The sequence below is a fragment of the Marmota marmota genome, unplaced genomic scaffold (genome assembly GCF_001458135.2).
Source record: "Marmota marmota marmota unplaced genomic scaffold, marMar, whole genome shotgun sequence".
Classification (NCBI taxonomy): Eukaryota; Metazoa; Chordata; class Mammalia; order Rodentia; family Sciuridae; genus Marmota; species Marmota marmota.
Window position 1 is genome coordinate 38,574,913 of NW_025999990.1, and position 18,712 is coordinate 38,593,624.

At 34.6% G+C, this 18,712-nt stretch overlaps 1 protein-coding gene and 1 pseudogene across 3 annotated transcripts in view; both read left to right on the forward strand.

Annotated features, from left to right (window-relative positions):
• Positions 1–2,943: 2,943 nt before the first annotated feature.
• Positions 2,944–18,712, forward strand: part of Ss18 (SS18 subunit of BAF chromatin remodeling complex) — a 79,368-nt gene continuing 63,599 nt past the window's right edge. For 2 of the 3 annotated variants that reach the window (XM_015482467.2, XM_015482468.2), the window contains exons 1-2: positions 2,945–3,044; positions 14,132–14,216. In XM_015482467.2, coding sequence (XP_015337953.1) covers positions 2,968–3,044; positions 14,132–14,216 — 162 coding nt within the window. In that variant the 5' untranslated portion in view covers positions 2,945–2,967. Of the gene's footprint in view, positions 3,045–14,131; positions 14,217–18,712 lie in introns of all 3 variants that reach the window. The other variant, XM_048806410.1, reaches the window with a different exon arrangement.
• On the forward strand, positions 11,073–13,729 carry LOC125617751 (annotated as a pseudogene).

An 18,712-nucleotide genomic window follows, 5' to 3' on the forward strand; every position in this document is an offset into this window, starting at 1 on the left:
GGCCGGGGGCGGAGGGGGAGGCGGAGGCGGGCCTGCTGGGAAGCGGCAGTCTATGGGAACCCAAGCCGCGGGCTGTGCCTGAGTGGGAGGCTGAAGAGGGCGAACCGGTTTTTTTCTTTCACGGAGTCTTCCGCGCGTTTAGGCTCTTAGAGGCACAAAAGCCCACGCAACCGTCGCCCGATTTCTCTAGGGATGGGGCGGCGTTCGGACGGCGGGGCGCGTGCGCCCGCGCGGGGAAGGGCAGTGTGTTGGAGCCTGCGGCCCCGCGCGTCGCTCAGAGTTACTTTGGTGTTGCTCCGCCCCGCCCCGCGCCCCGCGGCTGCCTGGTGCGGACCCGACCTCGGGTCGCCCCGCGCGGAGGGCGAGTCGGAACCCTGTAAACTCCCGCGGAGTTGAACTTGAGAACCTTAATAGAGTCTTTGCGGGCAGACGAGGAAGAACTCCATGGCCTTTGGGGGTCATCCTAGGGCCCCTTTCTGCCTTCTGGATCACCCCTTGTACATTTATATCTGCAGCAAATATTTCTGGAGTGCCTTTTGCAAGCTTTGGGGTTACTGTGGTGAGCAGTGAACCCCGCTCTCCTGGAGCTTGCAGTCCGGTGGTGGAGACACTCCTGACCAATTACATAAGTCGTGATAAAAACACAAGGGGCTGCGTCCTCCTCAGAAAAGCTACCGCAGTCGCTGCGGTATTACTGCCAGTTGGGGACACAAAGATTCTGTATTATCCTCCTCCCTGTTGTTGCCTACGGAGCAAGGCAGCTTTGTAAATTGTAGTGGGCTGAACTTGGAAAAGTTACTTGCTAATTTTAGCAGTTTATATGAAATATTTCCGTTTTCTTTTCTGCACTGGAGCAAGGATGAAAACAGAAGAAAAGTCAACTTTTAATGCCACTCAGGGAACCATTGTGTGCCCGTAGAATATGTTAATCGGTTTCTGTTTACTGTCAGATTCTTTGTGGTGTGGCATTTGACATTTGCCCAACTGTTGCTTTATCTCATGAACAAACCGGCTTGTTAGTGCCTGGAAAAGCAGTGTTTTCGTGTAGTGCGCTGGACTAAGCCTGCAGCCTGGCAAACGTTGTCAAGTACACATGCACACAAAACATGTTTCTGGAGGAGTTCTGTCTTATTTTTGGACTCTAAAAAACTCTGGAATTTTTCTTTGTTCCTACAAAGTTTTTCTTATGTAAGTCTCAGGCTGTTTATCATGGATAATTAATTTAGAGGATGCTGATTATCGTGACATGAGAGGAGAAAAATGAATTCCAAACTCAGTGCCTCATCTTTAATGTCGAATTGATATTATATATGAGACATATTTTAATGTCAAGTTTGTTAGATTGACGAATATACTGGAGAAGATACGTTGTGAATTCACTAAACTGGAGTTTGGATTAGGATGTTGAGACATTAAGTGCAAGTTTTTTTTTGGCATCCAGGAATTGTATTTATTACAATCTTGTGAGACAGTTTTTTCCCCCTCAGCAAGGGAAGAATATGATGAAGATACAGGAAAAAAGTCACAGCTAATGTTATTTATTTATTTTGGTACCAGGGATTAAACCCAGGGGTGTTTAACCACTGAGCCACAGCACCTTTTTCATATTTATTTAGAGACAGGGTCTCCTTGAATTAGTTAGGGCTTTGGTAAATTGCTGAGGCTGGCTTTGAACTGTCATTCCTCCTGCCTCAGCCTCTTGAGCCGCTGGGAGTACAGGCGTGTACCATTGTGCCCAGCACATGTAATGTTAAATGGGTCTTTTTTAATGAAAAAAAAATGTAAGTTATTTAGATAGCGATTATAGCATTGTTCTTTCATTGAATTCTGGAAGACTGGGACAGGTGTATAAGGAACGTCTCTTGTTCCTTGATCTCAAAGCTCCTGGAAACTTAAGTGGTTTGTTCAGGATAGCAAAGTTGGCACTAAAACTAACTGACCTTTAATTGCCATAATTAGTACTCTTTCAAAGAGTGTGACTTATTTAACTTTCAAAGCCAAGATGGCTTAGAATTGTTACAAGAAGAATAAATTGCTATTTTTAAAAAAGTTTTGAGACAACATATATCTGGTAATCTCACAGGTGTGTATTAATATACATGTATAGAAATCTTTGTACTTTATTATTATACATATTTGGAGAATCATAAAATCATACTGGTATAGAACTTGGAAGCTAGCCACTACCTCATCAAGCCTCTTGAGCTGAAATTTTCATGTATTTACTTAATTCTGTATAATAAGGACAGACTTTCTCCTTACTATTACAAAGCTGTAGAATGATGCAAAGCCAACTTGGACTCTTAAATTTTAGTCCTAACTCGCTAAAACTACTTTTACAGATAGCAGAGGTAATTAAATATTTGAATATGAAAGAAACCTAAATTTTCCTTTCTGGGCTTCAGTTAATAATACAGAGGGAGAATACTTAGAATAGGGATATTTAAAATTATTGATTAAGTATGATATCATTCCAAAGGTATAAAATAGTTTTTTTGTGATAAACCATAGTAGGTGTAGGAAAAGACCTAAATGAATTCAGTTTCTAAATAAATAAAGTATTTCTAGAAATCTGAAGGAAGAAATATCACTTGTTTAATACATTGTCCATATGAACTGGGTATTGCATACTTTTATGAAAGAGATTTCTTTAGTGTGTAATGAAATTTTATGTAAGCTGATTCACTAATCCCCTTTATAATTTGTTATTAAAATGAATTTTAAAATATAGCAGCAGGTAGCAACATTAACAAAGTATTTTTAAGAGAATTATGTTTTTTGTGTTTTCATGTTTGCTTAAATGATTTTAGAATATATAATAGTCGTTTCCGGGTAGCAATATATTGTTAGGGGGTGCACTTTAATGTTCTTTTATAAGCAGTATTTATTAATGCCCTCCCTCAAATTTTCTAGTTTTTTATTTTACTTGACAGACTTTACAATAAACTTTTTCTAATTTTATTTCAGATGTTGGATGAAAATAACCATCTTATTCAGTGTATAATGGACTATCAGAATAAAGGAAAGACTTCAGAGTGTTCTCAGTAAGATTGATAAGAAACATTTTTTGTATTCATTTTTCTGTGTGTGTATTTTTTTTTTTTACTTTTTCATTTAAAACAGGTTGAATTATAACTATTTTAAAGTGTAAAGTTCAGTGTTTTTAAAATATTTTGTAGAGTTATGCAGTCAATTTTAGAAAGTTTTCATCATCCCAGAAAGAATTCTTATGCCCTGTGGCAGTCATTTCCCATCCTCCTCTCTAATCTTTGAACTCCAGATCTACTTGCTATTTTTATAGATTTTAGATTTGCCTATTGGATCCAGACAATATGTAGTGTGTTCTGACTAAGTTTTTTCACATGGTAAAATGTTTTCAAGGTTCATCCATGTTGAAGCACATATCAGAACTTCATTTTTATTGCCAAATGTTTTTCCACTGTACGTTATTTGTCAGTGATAGACATTTGGGTGGTTTATAATACTGCTATGAACCTCTGTGTACAAGTTTCCATGTCTTTCTTGGTATTTTACAAAAGAAAACTTTCTTTGTGAGGGAGGTGGGTATCAATTTTTTTTTACACTTCTTACCCTGTTTTATAAATAATGAATTCATATCTGTGTATTGATCGATCTATGGAAAAGTTAGATATTGATCTATGTAGTATGTTTATTTGCTTCTGTGATATAGATGAGAAAGCAAAGCCTATGTTTAATAAATAATTGGTTACTGTTTATGAGAACCACACTTTTTAAATTTGAAATGATATCTGAAGTAAATGGTATATCCTAATTGAAACTGATGATAGAATAAGTTGAATATTTTATCAAACATCTCTGGAGTAGCATTGTCTAGTAGATATTTAAATGTAGGCCACATATGTGATATAAAATATTCTTGTGGATGCAGTATATAAATAAAAAGAAAAAGGTGAAATGAATATTAATAATATATTTAAACTCATTATTTCCAAAATGTAATTTCATTATGTAATCAGCATAAAAAGTATTAATGAGATATTTTATATTGTTTTATTCATACTAAGTATTGAAAATCCATTGTGTATATTACTGTAATGACACATCTCATTTTGTATTAGCCACATTTCATTTTGTCTAGTACTGCTGTATTGGACAACACAGCTTTTGGATATCTTATTGAGACCATTTTGTGGGGCACATCTGTCTTTCTTAGTAATCTTACTAGTCTATTCCCAGGCAGACATTCCCAGCAACCTCTGGCTGGCTTGCTTTTCCTTTTGTGCTGGTCTCTTGGTTGTCGTTTGATTCACTACATATTAATTTCAGGTCTTTGTTACTTTTTCTTCTTTGTGTAGAACTATTTTGAAATCAAAAAGTTGTATTTTGTTTTCGTAAAAACAAAATCATCCAGATTTGATGGTGCACACCTCTAATCCCAACTACTCTACAGGCGGAGGCAGAGGCCGGAGGATCACAAGTTCAAGGCTGATGTAATTAGACTCTATCTTGAAATAAAGTGAAAGGCCTGGGGGTTAGGAGGATAGCTTTATGGTAGAATACTTGTTTAGCATGTGCAAGGCTGTAGGTTCAATCCCTGCTATTGTAAAAAATTTTTAAAAAATTAAAAAATCAAAGTATAAAAACAGAGAACATAAGTAATCTTTTTATTCCCAGCCTTATTTCCCTCCCTTCCACAATTGACTATTTTTAATGCTTTAGTATGTATCCTTCCAAAAACTTTGCTGTACATTTACATGTTGCATTCATATCTATGTAAACATACACGGATAAATATTGTTTTTTTTTTAATATTTATTTTTTAATTTTCAGCGCATACAACATCTTTGTATGTGGTGCTGAGGATCGAACCCGGGCCGCACGCATGCCAGGCGAGCGCGGTACCGCTTGAGCCACATTCCCAGCCCAATATTGTTGTTCAAATATTTTTGTAGGTGATAGTTTTATTTTTTGTGGTGCTATGGCTTAAACCCAGGACCTTGTACCTGCTAGGCAAGTGCTGTACCCTGACCTGCATCCCTAGCTGTAGGTTACAGTTTTTTTAATGGAATTACTGGGTCAAAGACCATGCTAAATTGCCAGATTACCCACAAAGAGATGGTATTGGTTTGCTTTCCCTAATCAGGTTTTCAGAGTCCTGGTTTTAAACCATACCTGCCTGCAGTGAGTATTAGCCATCTTTTAAATATTTTTGTACATGTGATTGGTGAAAAGTGGTGTCTTTTTAAATAAAACATTATTTTGAAATAATTTTCACGCTTAATGAAGGTTCAAAGATAGCACAGGGGTGGTGGGGTGGGGGTGCGGGAAGGTATGGTGCATGCCTGTAATCTTAGCAGCTAGCAAGGCTGAGGCAGGAGGATTACAGGTTCAAAGCCAGCCTCAACAACTTAGCAAGGCCCTAAACAAATTAGTGAGACCTTGTCTCAAAATAAAAAAGTAAAAGGGCTGGGGATGTGGCTCAGTGATTTAATCCTTGGTACAAAAAAAGAAAAAACCACAAGAAATTTCTGTGTGATATTCACTGAAATTCCTCAAATGATAACATTGGCCTATTTGCTCTTTCATTTTTTTATCATAGTGTTTTTTTCTGGAACATTTGAGAATAAGTATAGATGTGAGTCTCTCTTCTTACTTTGAGTAATCTCAGTGTTTCCTAAAAACAAAAATGTATTTTTAAATTGCCAGAATGTAATTGTCAAAATCAAGAATATAATACTATTATTCAGTCTTTTTTTTTTTAAACATATACCTGAGAGCTTTATTGAAATATGTTTTACATCCTTTAACATGCAAGTTTTCAGAGTATACAATTCGGTGGCTTTCAGTATATTCATAGGTTGTACCACCATCACCACTGCCTTATATTATAAACATTTTTTCATCACTCTGAAAAGAGATCTCTACTATTATTCAGTCTTTATCACCTTTTCAGATTTTGCCAGTTGTCCCATTAGTGTTTTTTTTTCTTGGTCCAGGGTCCAATGCAGGATCAGATGTTGCATTTAGTTTGCATGTCTTATCTTAATACTTTAATTTGGAACTGTTCCTTTGTCTTGTCATTATACTTTAATCTAGAATTATTCCTTTCTCTCTTGAAATTGATGTTGAAGAATACAGACCAGTTATTTTGTGGACTGTATTTCTTTTAGGATTTGACTGCTGTTTCTTCAGGATTAAATTCACACTATGTACTTTGCCAGTAGTACCACAGACACAATATTCTGTCCTTCTCAGTCCATTCTTAGTTTGTCCCAATATTGGTGATAACTTTGACTTAAGGTGGTGGCTACTATTTTCTCTACCATAAAGTTATTGTTTTTTTCCTTTGTAATTTATATGTATCTTGATGGGAAAATACTTTGAGACACATATGCTCTTATCCTACTTTTACACATTAATTTTAGCATCTCCCAGTGATTTTTTTCCTGTTGTAGTTATTATTATAGTCATTGTCAAATGCTAACTAGACCCATCATTCCTTCTGTATTTATTTGGAATCCTACTTGAGAAAGATATTTTCCCTTCTCTCCCCCAATTCATTCCTTTATTTATGTCTGAAAGGACTTGCACATTTTTGTTGTTTTCTCTAGGTTGTAATTTATTACATTAATAATACTATTCTTTTAACTGTTCCAGATTCAGCCACTGGGAGCCCCTCTGTATTCTTGACATTTCTCCATTATTTTTTGAGAATTTTCTTATTTTGTTGTACCACAAAATGTTCTAGTTTTATCCCATCCTTTTTCCTGTAGAAGTCTGGAATCACCAATTTCTCTAAGCCTAGTTCTTTTTTGTAGGATGATATTTAGAAACCAAGATCTGAGTATTAGATTTTTAAATTTTCTAATCAGTTGTCCATTTTGCATTTTATATGGATTGATTCAACTTGGGAGGCCTTGATTAGAATAATTATTTTTACCTTTGGCTTTAAAGAACCCAAAATATGGCCAATGGATTTTATGGCATAGGACAATTTAATTTCTTTCTTTCTTTCTTTTCTTTTTTTTTTGTATTGGGAATTGAATCCAGGGCCATTTAACCACATCTCCACCCCTTTTAATTCATTTACTTATTTTAAGACTGGGTCTCACTAAATTGCTAAGGGCCTTGCTAAGTGCTGATACTACCCTTGAATTTGTGATTCTCCTGCCTCAGCTTCCAACTCACTGGATTTATAGGCCTGTGTCAAAGCATCAGATCACCAGATTTAGTTTCTTATTGGACCCAGCAGCACATGTCATGAGTAGTAGATGTTCAGAGTGAGAATTAACTTTTTTAACTCAAGTCAGCAAAAATTTATACTGTATTATTTTGTATATTTTCAACTTTTTCAGGAGCATATGATCATTTCCTTTGTTCTCTGTATATTGAAATAGACCTCATTTTCACATATGCTTGATGCAAATGGGGCTTAAATTGATTTAGGCTAGAATCTTAAATTCTGCCCTTTGATGAATTTCACAACTTTCTTTTTCAGAACCAGGGACTCCTTGTGTTGCATAGGGTGAGCCTGAATTCTTGGGCTTAGTTTTCTGTTTCATTTGCCTAAGTAGCTGGGAAATGGGCATGGGCTACCAAACCTAGTTTGTAATTTAATTTTATTTTTTGTATTAGAGATTAAGTTGAGGCAGGCTTTACCACTGACCTACATCCTCAATCCTTTTTTATTTTTTTATTTTGAGACAGGGTCTCGCTAAATTGCTTAGTACTGTACTAAGTTGCTAAGCCTGGCCTGAAACAAAGTCCCTGGGATTATAGGTGTGCACCACTGCATCCTGCTTCAACCCATCCTTGATGGATTTAATTTTATTCTTATTGTTCTTTAGATATTCTTATTTAAGTTGTCAGGGTTGGTTTGTGAGTAAAAAGAAAAAATTTCCTCTTACCAACTTTAAAAAATATTCTCAATTTTCATAATTAGAAAAAGAAAAAGGAAAGTATGAGATGTGTTAAAAATTACAACTATTTAAGAATTAATAGGGGCTGGGGATGTGGCTCAAGTGGTAGCGTGCTCGCCTGGCATGCGTGTGGCCCGGGTTCGATCCTCAGCACCACATACAAACAAAGATGTTGTGTCCGCCGAAAACTAAAAAAAAAAAAAAAAAATTCGAAAATTAATAAGGCTAATTTTAATTAAATACTTCCTTCAGATGTGATAACTTTGCCTGAAGCACTATTTTTTTTTTTTGAATTAAAAGAACTATTTTGGGGGCTGGGGTTGTGGCTCAGTGGTAGAGTGCTTGCCTAGCATGTGCGAAGCCCTGGGTTCTATCCTCAGCACCACATAAAAATAAATAAAATAAAGGTATTGTGTCCAACTACAACTAAAAAAGTAAATATGTAAAAGAAAAAGAATCAATACCTTATTAAAAAAATGGAAATATTTTGCCAGACATGTGGCGCACACCTATTATTCCAGTGGCTGAGGCAGGAGGATTATGAGTTCAAAGCCAGCCTCAGTAATTTAGCGGGGGTCCTAAGAAACACTGTGAGACCCTGTCTTTAAATAAGAATACAAACAAAGTGCTGGGGATGTTGCTCAGTGTTTAACACCCCTGGATTCATTCCCTGGTATCAAAAAACCCCAAAAACTATTTTATGAAAAAAGTATATGCATTGTAAAAAATTAGAAAACAAATATGTTGAGATAAGTGAGTGAATATCATATTTCTACCACCCAAAGATTTTTCACTGGCAATGTGTTTGTGTATATTGCTTTCTCCAACTTTATTTGCAGACATACACAAACATACCATATATATTTTTTCTGGTGTAGGGGGGGCGTCAAACAGATATGAATCAATGGTCTGAATCACTTTTGGAACTCTATGTCCAGATCCTCTTCCTTTTTCATTCTGGTAACATATGAGAATGCATTTTTAAGCTGTTATGGCAGTTAAGCATTTTCTAAATTGACCAACTGATTACTTCAGTCAGTCCTTATTTTTTGCATTTTGTGTCGGGTCCAGTTGTTTCAGAGTGTTTATAAGTAGTTATGGTACTGAAAATTTAAGAGTTTTTCTTTTTGGTGGGGTGATGTTAGGAATTAATCCTGGGGCCCTGTGCATGCTGGACAAGCACTGTACCACTGAGCCACATCCCTATCCCAAGGGAACTTAATTTTAAATTTTTACTTAGGAACATCACTTTTATTCTTTAAAATGTATTCCTGTTGTCTAATAGAAATGTATCCTTTATACCTTCTAGGTAAAGTTTTTTTTTTTTTAAGAAATCTGACCTTTTCAATTAATTTTTTAATTATATCAATAAATTTAATAGTTGTTATTTTACACTATGGAAGGTAATTGATGTAGTAGTATGTTAGTGGAATCTTTAAGAGGTGAACATTCTCTCACTTAATATCTTAATAATAGTAAATATTTGGGGATAACCATCAGTATATGAAAACAGTATTATCACCAAACATAAAACATTTTGCTAGGTATGGTTTTGCACAAATCCTAGTAACTCAGTAGGTTGATGCAGGAGAATCACAAGTTTGAGGCCTCTTGGGACCTCAGTGAGGCCCTAAGAAACTTAGTGAGACCCTGTCTCAAAATAAAAAACAAAAGGCTTGGGATATAGCTCAGTGGTAAAGTGTCCCTGGGTTCAATCTCAGTACCCAAAATAAACAAATAAAAACCTTCAAAATCATAAAATGTAGAATATATTTTATATCTGCTGCTAGTTTATGAAAGAATTACCAGCATCAGATTGAACATGTTTTATATCTGCCCTTAGCTTATATATTCAATTTTCTGTTCTTTTTTTTGGGGGTGGGGGGTACTGGGGATTAAACTCAGGGGGCACTCAACCACTGAACCAAATCCCCAGCCCCATTTTGTATTTTATTTTAGAGACAGGGCCTCACTGATTTGCTTAGTACCTCACTTTTTGCTGAGTCTGGCATTGAACTCGGCAATCCTTCTGCCTCAGCCCCCAGAGTTGCTGGGATTACAGGCGTACAACACTGCGCTCAGCTACACTTTTCTTTTTTTAATGCACTATTTTAGAAATCATAAGTGTATACATTAAGAAAATGCAATCATGTTGCTTAATAATGGGATATTCTGAGAAATGCAGCATTAGTCAATTTCATCATTTTGCAGATGTCATGGGGTGTACAGTGTACAAACAAAGATAACTGGGTTACTTCATGAAATAATCTTATGGGATCACTATGATATATAAAGAGATATACATCTATCATTATGTTATTATATGGTATATAACTAAAACTACACCAGTGACAAATGTAATGGTATTTATGGAATCTCAGGAAGATATTTAATTTTTTATTATTATTTTGTGTCTAACTGAATTTAGACTCTTGAATCTTTCCTGATTGCATTTAAGTTTACCTATACACAGACTTAGAAAACTTAAGTATATACTGTATTTGTTAGTATTTGTCTTTGAACCTTGTTTTATCTTAGAATAAGTTTATTTGATGAGTGCTGTAAAAAGCATGCAGTTTTGGGCTGGGGATATAGCTCAGCTGGTAGAGTGCTTGCCTCACATGCACAAGGTCCTGTGTTCAATTCCCAGCACCACACACACACACACACACACACAAAAAAAAAAAAATGCAGTTTCACCAAAAAGAAAAACCTATTGAAGTTAGAAAAGCCCAGTTAAAGTGTTTTGTTTTTTTTTCCTACCTTTTTGTATTGGGGGAAATGACTTTGGAGGTATCAGGACAAATTTAAATGTGCTTTGTGGGTTAGATGGTAATATTGTTAATGTTAATTTTAATTTCCTTATTATCATGGTTATACTGTTCTTTAAGGGAATGTCCTTATGTTTGAGAAACTGACAAGTATTAGGAGTAATGAATGGGCTGTTATATCTGCAGCTGACACACAAATGGCTTTGGAAAAAAGTATGTGTGCATACCTGTGTGTATTTAGAGACAAATGATAGGACATGTGTTAAAATACTAAAATTAGGGCTGGGGATGTGGCTCAAGCGGTAGCGCGCTCGCCTGGCATGCGTGCGGCCCGGGTTCGATCCTCAGCACCACATACACACAAAGATGTTGTGTCCGCNTTATTTTTTAGTTTTCAGCGGACACAACATCTTTGTTTGTATGTGGTGCTGAGGATCGAACCCGGGCCCCACGCATGCCAGGCGAGCGCGCTACCGCTTGAGCCACATCCCCAGCCCCTAAAAATTAGGGAATCTGAAAGAAAGATAAATGGGACTCTTTACTGTTCTCAAAACATTTCTGCAAGTTTTAAGTAATTTTAAAATTAAAAGTTAAAAAGTTTGGCCGGGATGGAAGGATTAAATGAACACTAGATAGGGAAAGGGGAGAGAGGGGAAGGGAGAGGGCACACTGATAGGAAAGATGGTGGAATGCAATGGTCATCATTACTCTAACTACATGTAAGAAGACACGAAGGATGTGACTCTACTTTGTGTACAACAAGAAAAAAAATTGTTCTCTATATGTGTAATATGAATTGTAATGCATTCTGTTTTAACAAATCAAAATTAAAAAAAATTTGATTGTTAGAAGAAGGTTAGGGGAATTAATCTACTTCATAAACAGTGCTCTATTTATAGTTATTTAAAATTGCAAGGGACTTTCGAAGAAAACTACTTTAACTTCATTTTTAGATAAGTGAGACTGTTGAGTGGCAGATTGGATTTAATAGTACTTCAACACTGGCTTAGTAAGTACTAATCAGCATAACAATTTTTTAATTAAAGAATCACGACTACAATTCCGGAAGTTGCTTTCTGAGGTAAAGTGCTGGTTGCTTGAATCTTTGTGAGATTCTACCATGGCTTACAGTTGTGAGGGCCAGAAAGGGCAGAAGGTGATGGTGTAGCTCATCAGCCTTACTTTAGATACTTGCAAAACAGAAGCTGCATTCAGGTGTGGTTCTGTGATCAAGCTAATATGCCAGTGGATGGCTGAATTTATTGGTTTTGATGAGTACATGAACCTTATATTAGATGATGCAGAAGAGATTCATACTAAAAGTAAAGAAAACAATTGGGTAGGATCATACTAAAAGGAGATAATATTACTCTGCTATAAAGTGTCTCCAACTAGATTTGATGAATGAATGAGAAATCACAGAGAAAGTTACATTTTTTTTTAGATGTTCTTTGCTGGGAGTATACTTCTAAAACATTTGTTTATATTGTTTTGATTATCCTTATGTTATTACCAGATGACAGTGAATGCTGCGGGACTCTTTATTTAAAAAAAAAAAAGAATCATGAATAAACTATGCCTTTTAGTACAATTTATATTTCTGTTTTTGGTGTGGTAGTCAGTGGTCCTCAGAAAATCTTGTATCTGAGTATTTAATACAACCATAGTAATAATTAAATATCAGGAAAGCCTGAAGGAAGAGACTTTGAAATGAAGTATATTTGTTCTAATAAAAAATGGCAGATTGGCAGTATGGAAACCAGTATGGAGGTTCCTTAAAAGACTAGGCATGGAACCACTGTATGACCCAGCTATGTCACTCCTTGGTTTTTATTCTGAAGATAGTGATTAGTGATACCCACATACCCATGTTTATAGCAGCACAATTCACAATAGCCACACTATGGAACCAGCCTAGGTGTCCATCAACCGATGAATGGATAAAGAAAATGTATATATGAACAATGGAATTTTATTCAGCCATAAAGAAAAATGAAATTATAGCTTTTGTAGGAAAGTGGATGGAACTAGAGACCATCACATTAAGCATAGTCAGTCAAACTGAAAAGTTTAGGGTCCTGTATTTTCACTCATATGCGGTAGCTAGAGGGGAAAAGGAAAAGGAAGATGGAGGCAAACCTCATTAAAATAAAAAGGGGATTAGAAGAGGAAATGGACCAAGGGGTTGGAGTGGGGAGGGAGTGGGAAAATACTGGGGAGTGATACTGGCCAGATTATATTGTTGTATGTTTTATAAGTGTATGAATATATAACAACAGAACTATCAGTATGTACAAGTATAATGCACCAATAAAAAATGTGGGGAAAAAAAATGACAGGTTGGTTTTTAAAGAATTCTGTATCTTTTTAAAATTTATATTTTTTAAAATCTTTTTCTGGTGCTGGGGGTAGAACAGAAGGTCCTTTTTTCTGCTAGGCAAACTCTCTACCACTGAGATACATCTTCAACCCTTAGAATCCTGTATCTTAAATTCCATTTAAGCTGTCTTCAGAATAGAAAATGGTTCCAATTACTTGTTGCTGTTAGTACAATTTGAAAAACAAAACTAATCATCTGAGTAATTCAGTACAATGTAATAACTTTTTTTGGTCCTTGTTTAAGATTCATTAAAAAATAAATCATGTCTGACTAGGTACATGTTGAGGAACAGCATTAAATGTATAGACTTGTTAGTAAACTAAGGTTAGTGAGAATTAAGCTTTTTCCCCTTAATAAACAAAAGTTGCGAAGCCAGTTGTTTCTAACAGGAAAAAAATATGTACCAAACAATTTACTATGGTTTCTTTTAAGGTCTTTTTTAAGGAAATAATTTCATTTTGGACCTGAATTCATATACTTTAATCTGATAAAACTTTTGACTTATTTTCATTATTTTAATTCATAGTTAATATGTGGTGGAATTTTTACCTTAAATATTGTTGAGAGCCACAGCCCAGTCAGAATGACACCTGGCATTTGCCAGAGGGAATGGTTGAAAGGTGACGCCAGCGAACCATTGAGATGATGATTTGAATTAAGCTATATATAATTGCTGTGATGATGCTGGATTGATTGAATTGTCTATTTGACCTTTACTGTAAAGCCGCAATAGGGCGGCTCTTGCTGCCTCTGGCGCCCGCTACTTTGGAGTTCCCTTGCAGTTCTCCTGGGGGTGGAGGGAGTGTGTTTCCCCTGTGGTGCGTGCAGTGCCGGTGAGAGTTGGAGAATAAAGAGTTGCTGTTTGAATCTACAAGGCTTTGTGGCGGCTCGGTTATTTGTGCCCAGCCAGACTGCGGCAAAATATATTATTACTTGGAATTATTTTGCAGAGGAAGTAGGAAAAATTGAAGTGTTATTGATGTTAAGCTAACAAATCTTCTATAGAAATGATTGGAATGTTTATATTTAAGCATATAGGAATAGTTTTTTTAATACTGATATTTGTTTTGTTTTAATAGGTATCAGCAGATGTTGCATACAAACTTGGTATACCTTGCTACAATAGCAGATTCTAATCAAAATATGCAGTCTCTTTTACCAGCAGTAAGTACCTTTAAAATAGTGTGAAGTAGATAGTCTTTATAGTCTTTATAGTTACGGTATAATACATTTTTGTTTAGTGATTTTTGAGTTTTGTTTAGTAAACCTTGAATTATTTTGAGAACTTGAAAGTACACAATATTATCTAAAAGCTTTATTATTTTGCTCTCATTTAATTTGAATTAATCTATCTAGAATCAGTTCTTATCCTCAGAAAGTTGTATCTACTCACCCATGCACCCACCTACTTGCCCACCTACCTATGTGTTTATCTTTTTAATTTTAATTACACAAGTAATTTGCTAATGTATCTGGAATATTTCACAGCAAATACCAGACATCCTATAATTTCACTAATAAATGTTTCAGTATACATTTCTGGTAGATAAGACCATTATCCTACCCAATAAAGTTAACTATAATTTCTTAACATCTTGTGATAACCAATCTGTTTGCATTTTTCCATCAGTTATCCCATAATGTCTAAAAGTTTTAAAGTTCAGTTGCTTCAGAATATAAACAAGGTCTGTGGATTGCATTGGTTGGTATATGTATTAAGTTTCTTTCAGTGTATCAGTTTGTCCTTTTAAATTTGCATTTATTAGAGAAATTGAGTCATCTACCATATAAATTTTATCACATTCTGGATTGTATCCTCCTGATCATTGTCCATGTTTCCTCAATCTCTTATTTCATATAAATTGATAATTGGGTAGAGAGGCTTAATTATAGATAAGTTTGGTTTTTGGTTGGTGGTAGGTACTATGTACTTCTTAGGGTATCACATCAGGAAGAACATGTTTGATGATATTTTTAGCAGTGTTAAAATTGATCAGTGAGAATTGGTAATGCCAATCTGATCAGTCCATTTTGAAGCTTACTATCTACCTTTCACCGAATTGTTTTAGTAGTCATTTATGTTTATTGAGGGTCCTATATTTCATTTTGGGATCACAAAATGGCAGATTTCTATTTTACAATTCTCTTACAGTTAGTAAAATAAAAACTTCCTTTTATTGAATTCTTGGTTATACTGAAATTAAAAAAAAAAAAAAACATTAGGAGAGTCAGGATAAAGGCTTAATGCTATCCCTTTATGAGTTTTCAGAATAACCAGTTGGTCCTTACAACCAGCCAGTATGACCAGTGGTTTTGTTTTTACATTTATTTGAATTTACAGATTTTAATTTGAGAATTAAAAAAAAAATTGATCGATTATACTGGGTTTATTGAACCCAAGGTGCTTTATCACTGAGCTATATGTCTATTCCTTTTTATTTTTTATTTTCTCACTAAGTTACCCAGGCTGACCTTGAACTTGAGTGCCTCAGCCTCCCAGAGTTGCTGGGTTTACAGGCATATGCTGCCATCCTCAGTGTTTTTATTAGGTTATTTTGTCCAGGCTGGTCTTGAACTCCTGAGCTCAAGCCTTATCCTCCTGCATGCTGGTACTATAGGTGAACAATACTGTATTCAGCTTCAATTTTTATATTTTTAATATTTAAATTCATTGCAATCATTGTTTTTATTTTTTAATTTTTCTTTTGGTGCTAGAGATTGAACCCAGGGGTGTTTTCTCACTGAGTTACATCCACAGTCCTTTTTATTTTTTGTTTTTAGATAAGGTCTTGCTAAGTTGCTGAGGCTAGCCTCAAAGTTGTACTCCTTCTGCTTCTGCCTTTAGAGTTACTAGGGATGTGCTACCATGCCCAGTGTAGTTATTCGTTATGATACTCAAATTATCTTTCTTTGATCAGGGGAAGCCTCTTCATTTGGCTCCTATGTGCTTCTGTTGTGACTCTGGTATTGTTTTATAGCTTCTTTGATTTTGTGATTTGAGAGATCAGAGTGATTTATTTTATGTCTTAGGCCTGGAATCAACAGTGTTTTCAAAGAAGTTTTTTTATTTTTCTAATGACAACTGGTATTTAGAGATCAAAATTTGAATGCTTGGAGCACTCTTTATTAATTAAATATTGAGATCTTAGTGATAGCTCTACTTTAGGAAAAGATTTTTATTTAGTTTTGAGTTTATGTATTTCTATCTTCTCTCTTAATCTAAAAATCTATGTTCCTTAATGACATTACTATAGTTCCTTATTTGCTTTGTACTCGTTTATATAAGGAATATTTTAAATATAATGATACCAAGATTACTAGTAACAGTAAGATATTTGTCCATAAGATAGATCATATTGTGTTATTTAATCAATTAATTTTGTTTTGAACTTGAAATAGTTCTTTGTGTGACTTTTGTCATAAACTTCATTATCAACCAAGTAAAATTTAGTTTTGTGATTACAAGGAGGAATAAGTTTATTTTCATTTGTTTACATATGAGTAGCTCTCTGTACCAGTGTTAATTAGTGGAAAACTAAAACATTTTTTCTCTGTTTTCTGATGCCACTTCTGACATATATCAAGTGTCTGTACATTTGTTGTTCTGTGTCTGATGTCTGTTCTGTTCCATTGGTCTATTCATAAATTCTACATTATCTTGTCACATTTGATGTTTATTAAACAAGTTCGTACTCTTTTTTTCTTTTCCTCAAAAAATAAATGTCCTGGCTGTTAGTCATTTGCATTTCTATATATCCTTAAGTATCATCATGTCATGTTACATACATACATACATACATACTTATATTGGGATTTTCATTGATATCACCTTGACTTTAAATTAATTTGTGAAGAATTGATCTTTATAAAATTACGTTTTCCAAATCATGAGTATTGCACATATTTTCATTTATTTACTTCTTTCAAGTCTGTCAAGGAAGTTTTATGATTTTCTTTCAGGCTTTGAATATCTCTTATTGGATTTATTGCTAGGTAGTTTATATTTTTGGAGTTCTTGATTTTTAAGTTTTATTTTCTAACTACAGTTGCTATTTACATGGAAATGCAATTGATTTGGAATCTCAGAATCTTGTTCATTTTTATTTCTAACAGTTTTTCTGTAGATGACTTTGTTTTCTATATTCACAATCATCATTTGTGAATAGAAAAGAAAAATTTTTTTGCCAATTCTTACACCTTTTATTTCTTTCTCTTGCCTTACTTCTCTGGCTAGGATCTCCAGTACATTCCTGAATAGAAGTGGTACTAGAGAACATCCTTGTCTTGTTCCTGATCTCAAAGGGAAAGTTTTCACTGTTTGAGTATTATAATTATGATGTTTAATAATGTTCATCACATTCCACCATCATTTCTAACTCCAAGCCCCTTCCCTTCCCCTTCCACCCCTCTTTGTGATTGATATTATTATCCAAAGTACATGTATGAAGACATGAATTACTGTGAATGTACTTTGTATACAACCAAAGATATGAAAAATTGTGCCCTATATGTGTAATAAGAATTGTAATGCATTCTGCTGTCATAAATAAATAAAAAAATTAATTAAGAAAAAAGAAAGATAGAATGAAATATAAAAAAAATAAGTATGATGTTTGCTGTAGTATTGTATAGATACCTTTTATCAGAATAAAGGAGTTCCCTCTGTTTCTGGCCGGCCAAGTAAGAATTGATACCTTGAATGGATTTAAAACTTTATAAAGTAATTTTATTGCATTTAATGAAATGATCAAAAGCTTTTTCTTCTTTAAACTGTTAATGTGATAAATTACACTGATTGATTTTTAAATTTTTAGTCTCTCATTCTTATAATTAACTTCCTTGTTCATGACATACTTGGTCACAATTTAAAAAAATTGCTGCACTAGCACAATTCACAATAGCTAAATTGTGGAACAAACCTAGATGCCCTTCAGTAAATGAATGGATAAAGAAAATGTGGTATATATTCACAATAGAATATTACTCTGCATTAAAAGAGAATAAAATTATGGTGTTTGCAGGTAAATGGATGGAGTTGGAGAATATAATGCTAAGTGAAGTAAGCTAATCCACAAAAAACCAAATGCTGAAGTTTTCTCTGATATAAGGATGCTGATTCATAATGGGGATGGGGTGGGGAGCAAGGGAGGAATAGATGAACTTTAGATAGGGCAAAGGGGAGGGAGAAGAAGGGAGGGGGTATGGGGGTAGGAAAGACCATGGAATGAGATGGACATCATTTCCCTAATAAGTACATGTAAGAAGACACACACACACGCACGCAAAAATTTTGCTGCACTTTATTTATTAAATTTTGATCAGGATTTTTGCATCTTTGTTGATGAGTGTAAATTTTCCTTTCTTATAATGCCGTTGTCTTTTTTATTTTTATTTGAGATTATGTGGTGTCATAAAATGAGCTAGAGAATTTTCCCACTTTTTTTTTTCTGGAAGAATGTGCAAAATATGACTGCCATTTATTTTTAAAATGATCATTATATTATTTTAGAAAAGCCATGTCATTCTAGAGTTTTCTTTGTGAGAAAACTTCTGTGAACTTATTCTTTAATGATTGATTATAGGATAGCTTATATATACCTATACATATATATTCTTTTTTCTTTTCTTTTTGGTACTAGTGATTGAAGCCAATGGTGCAT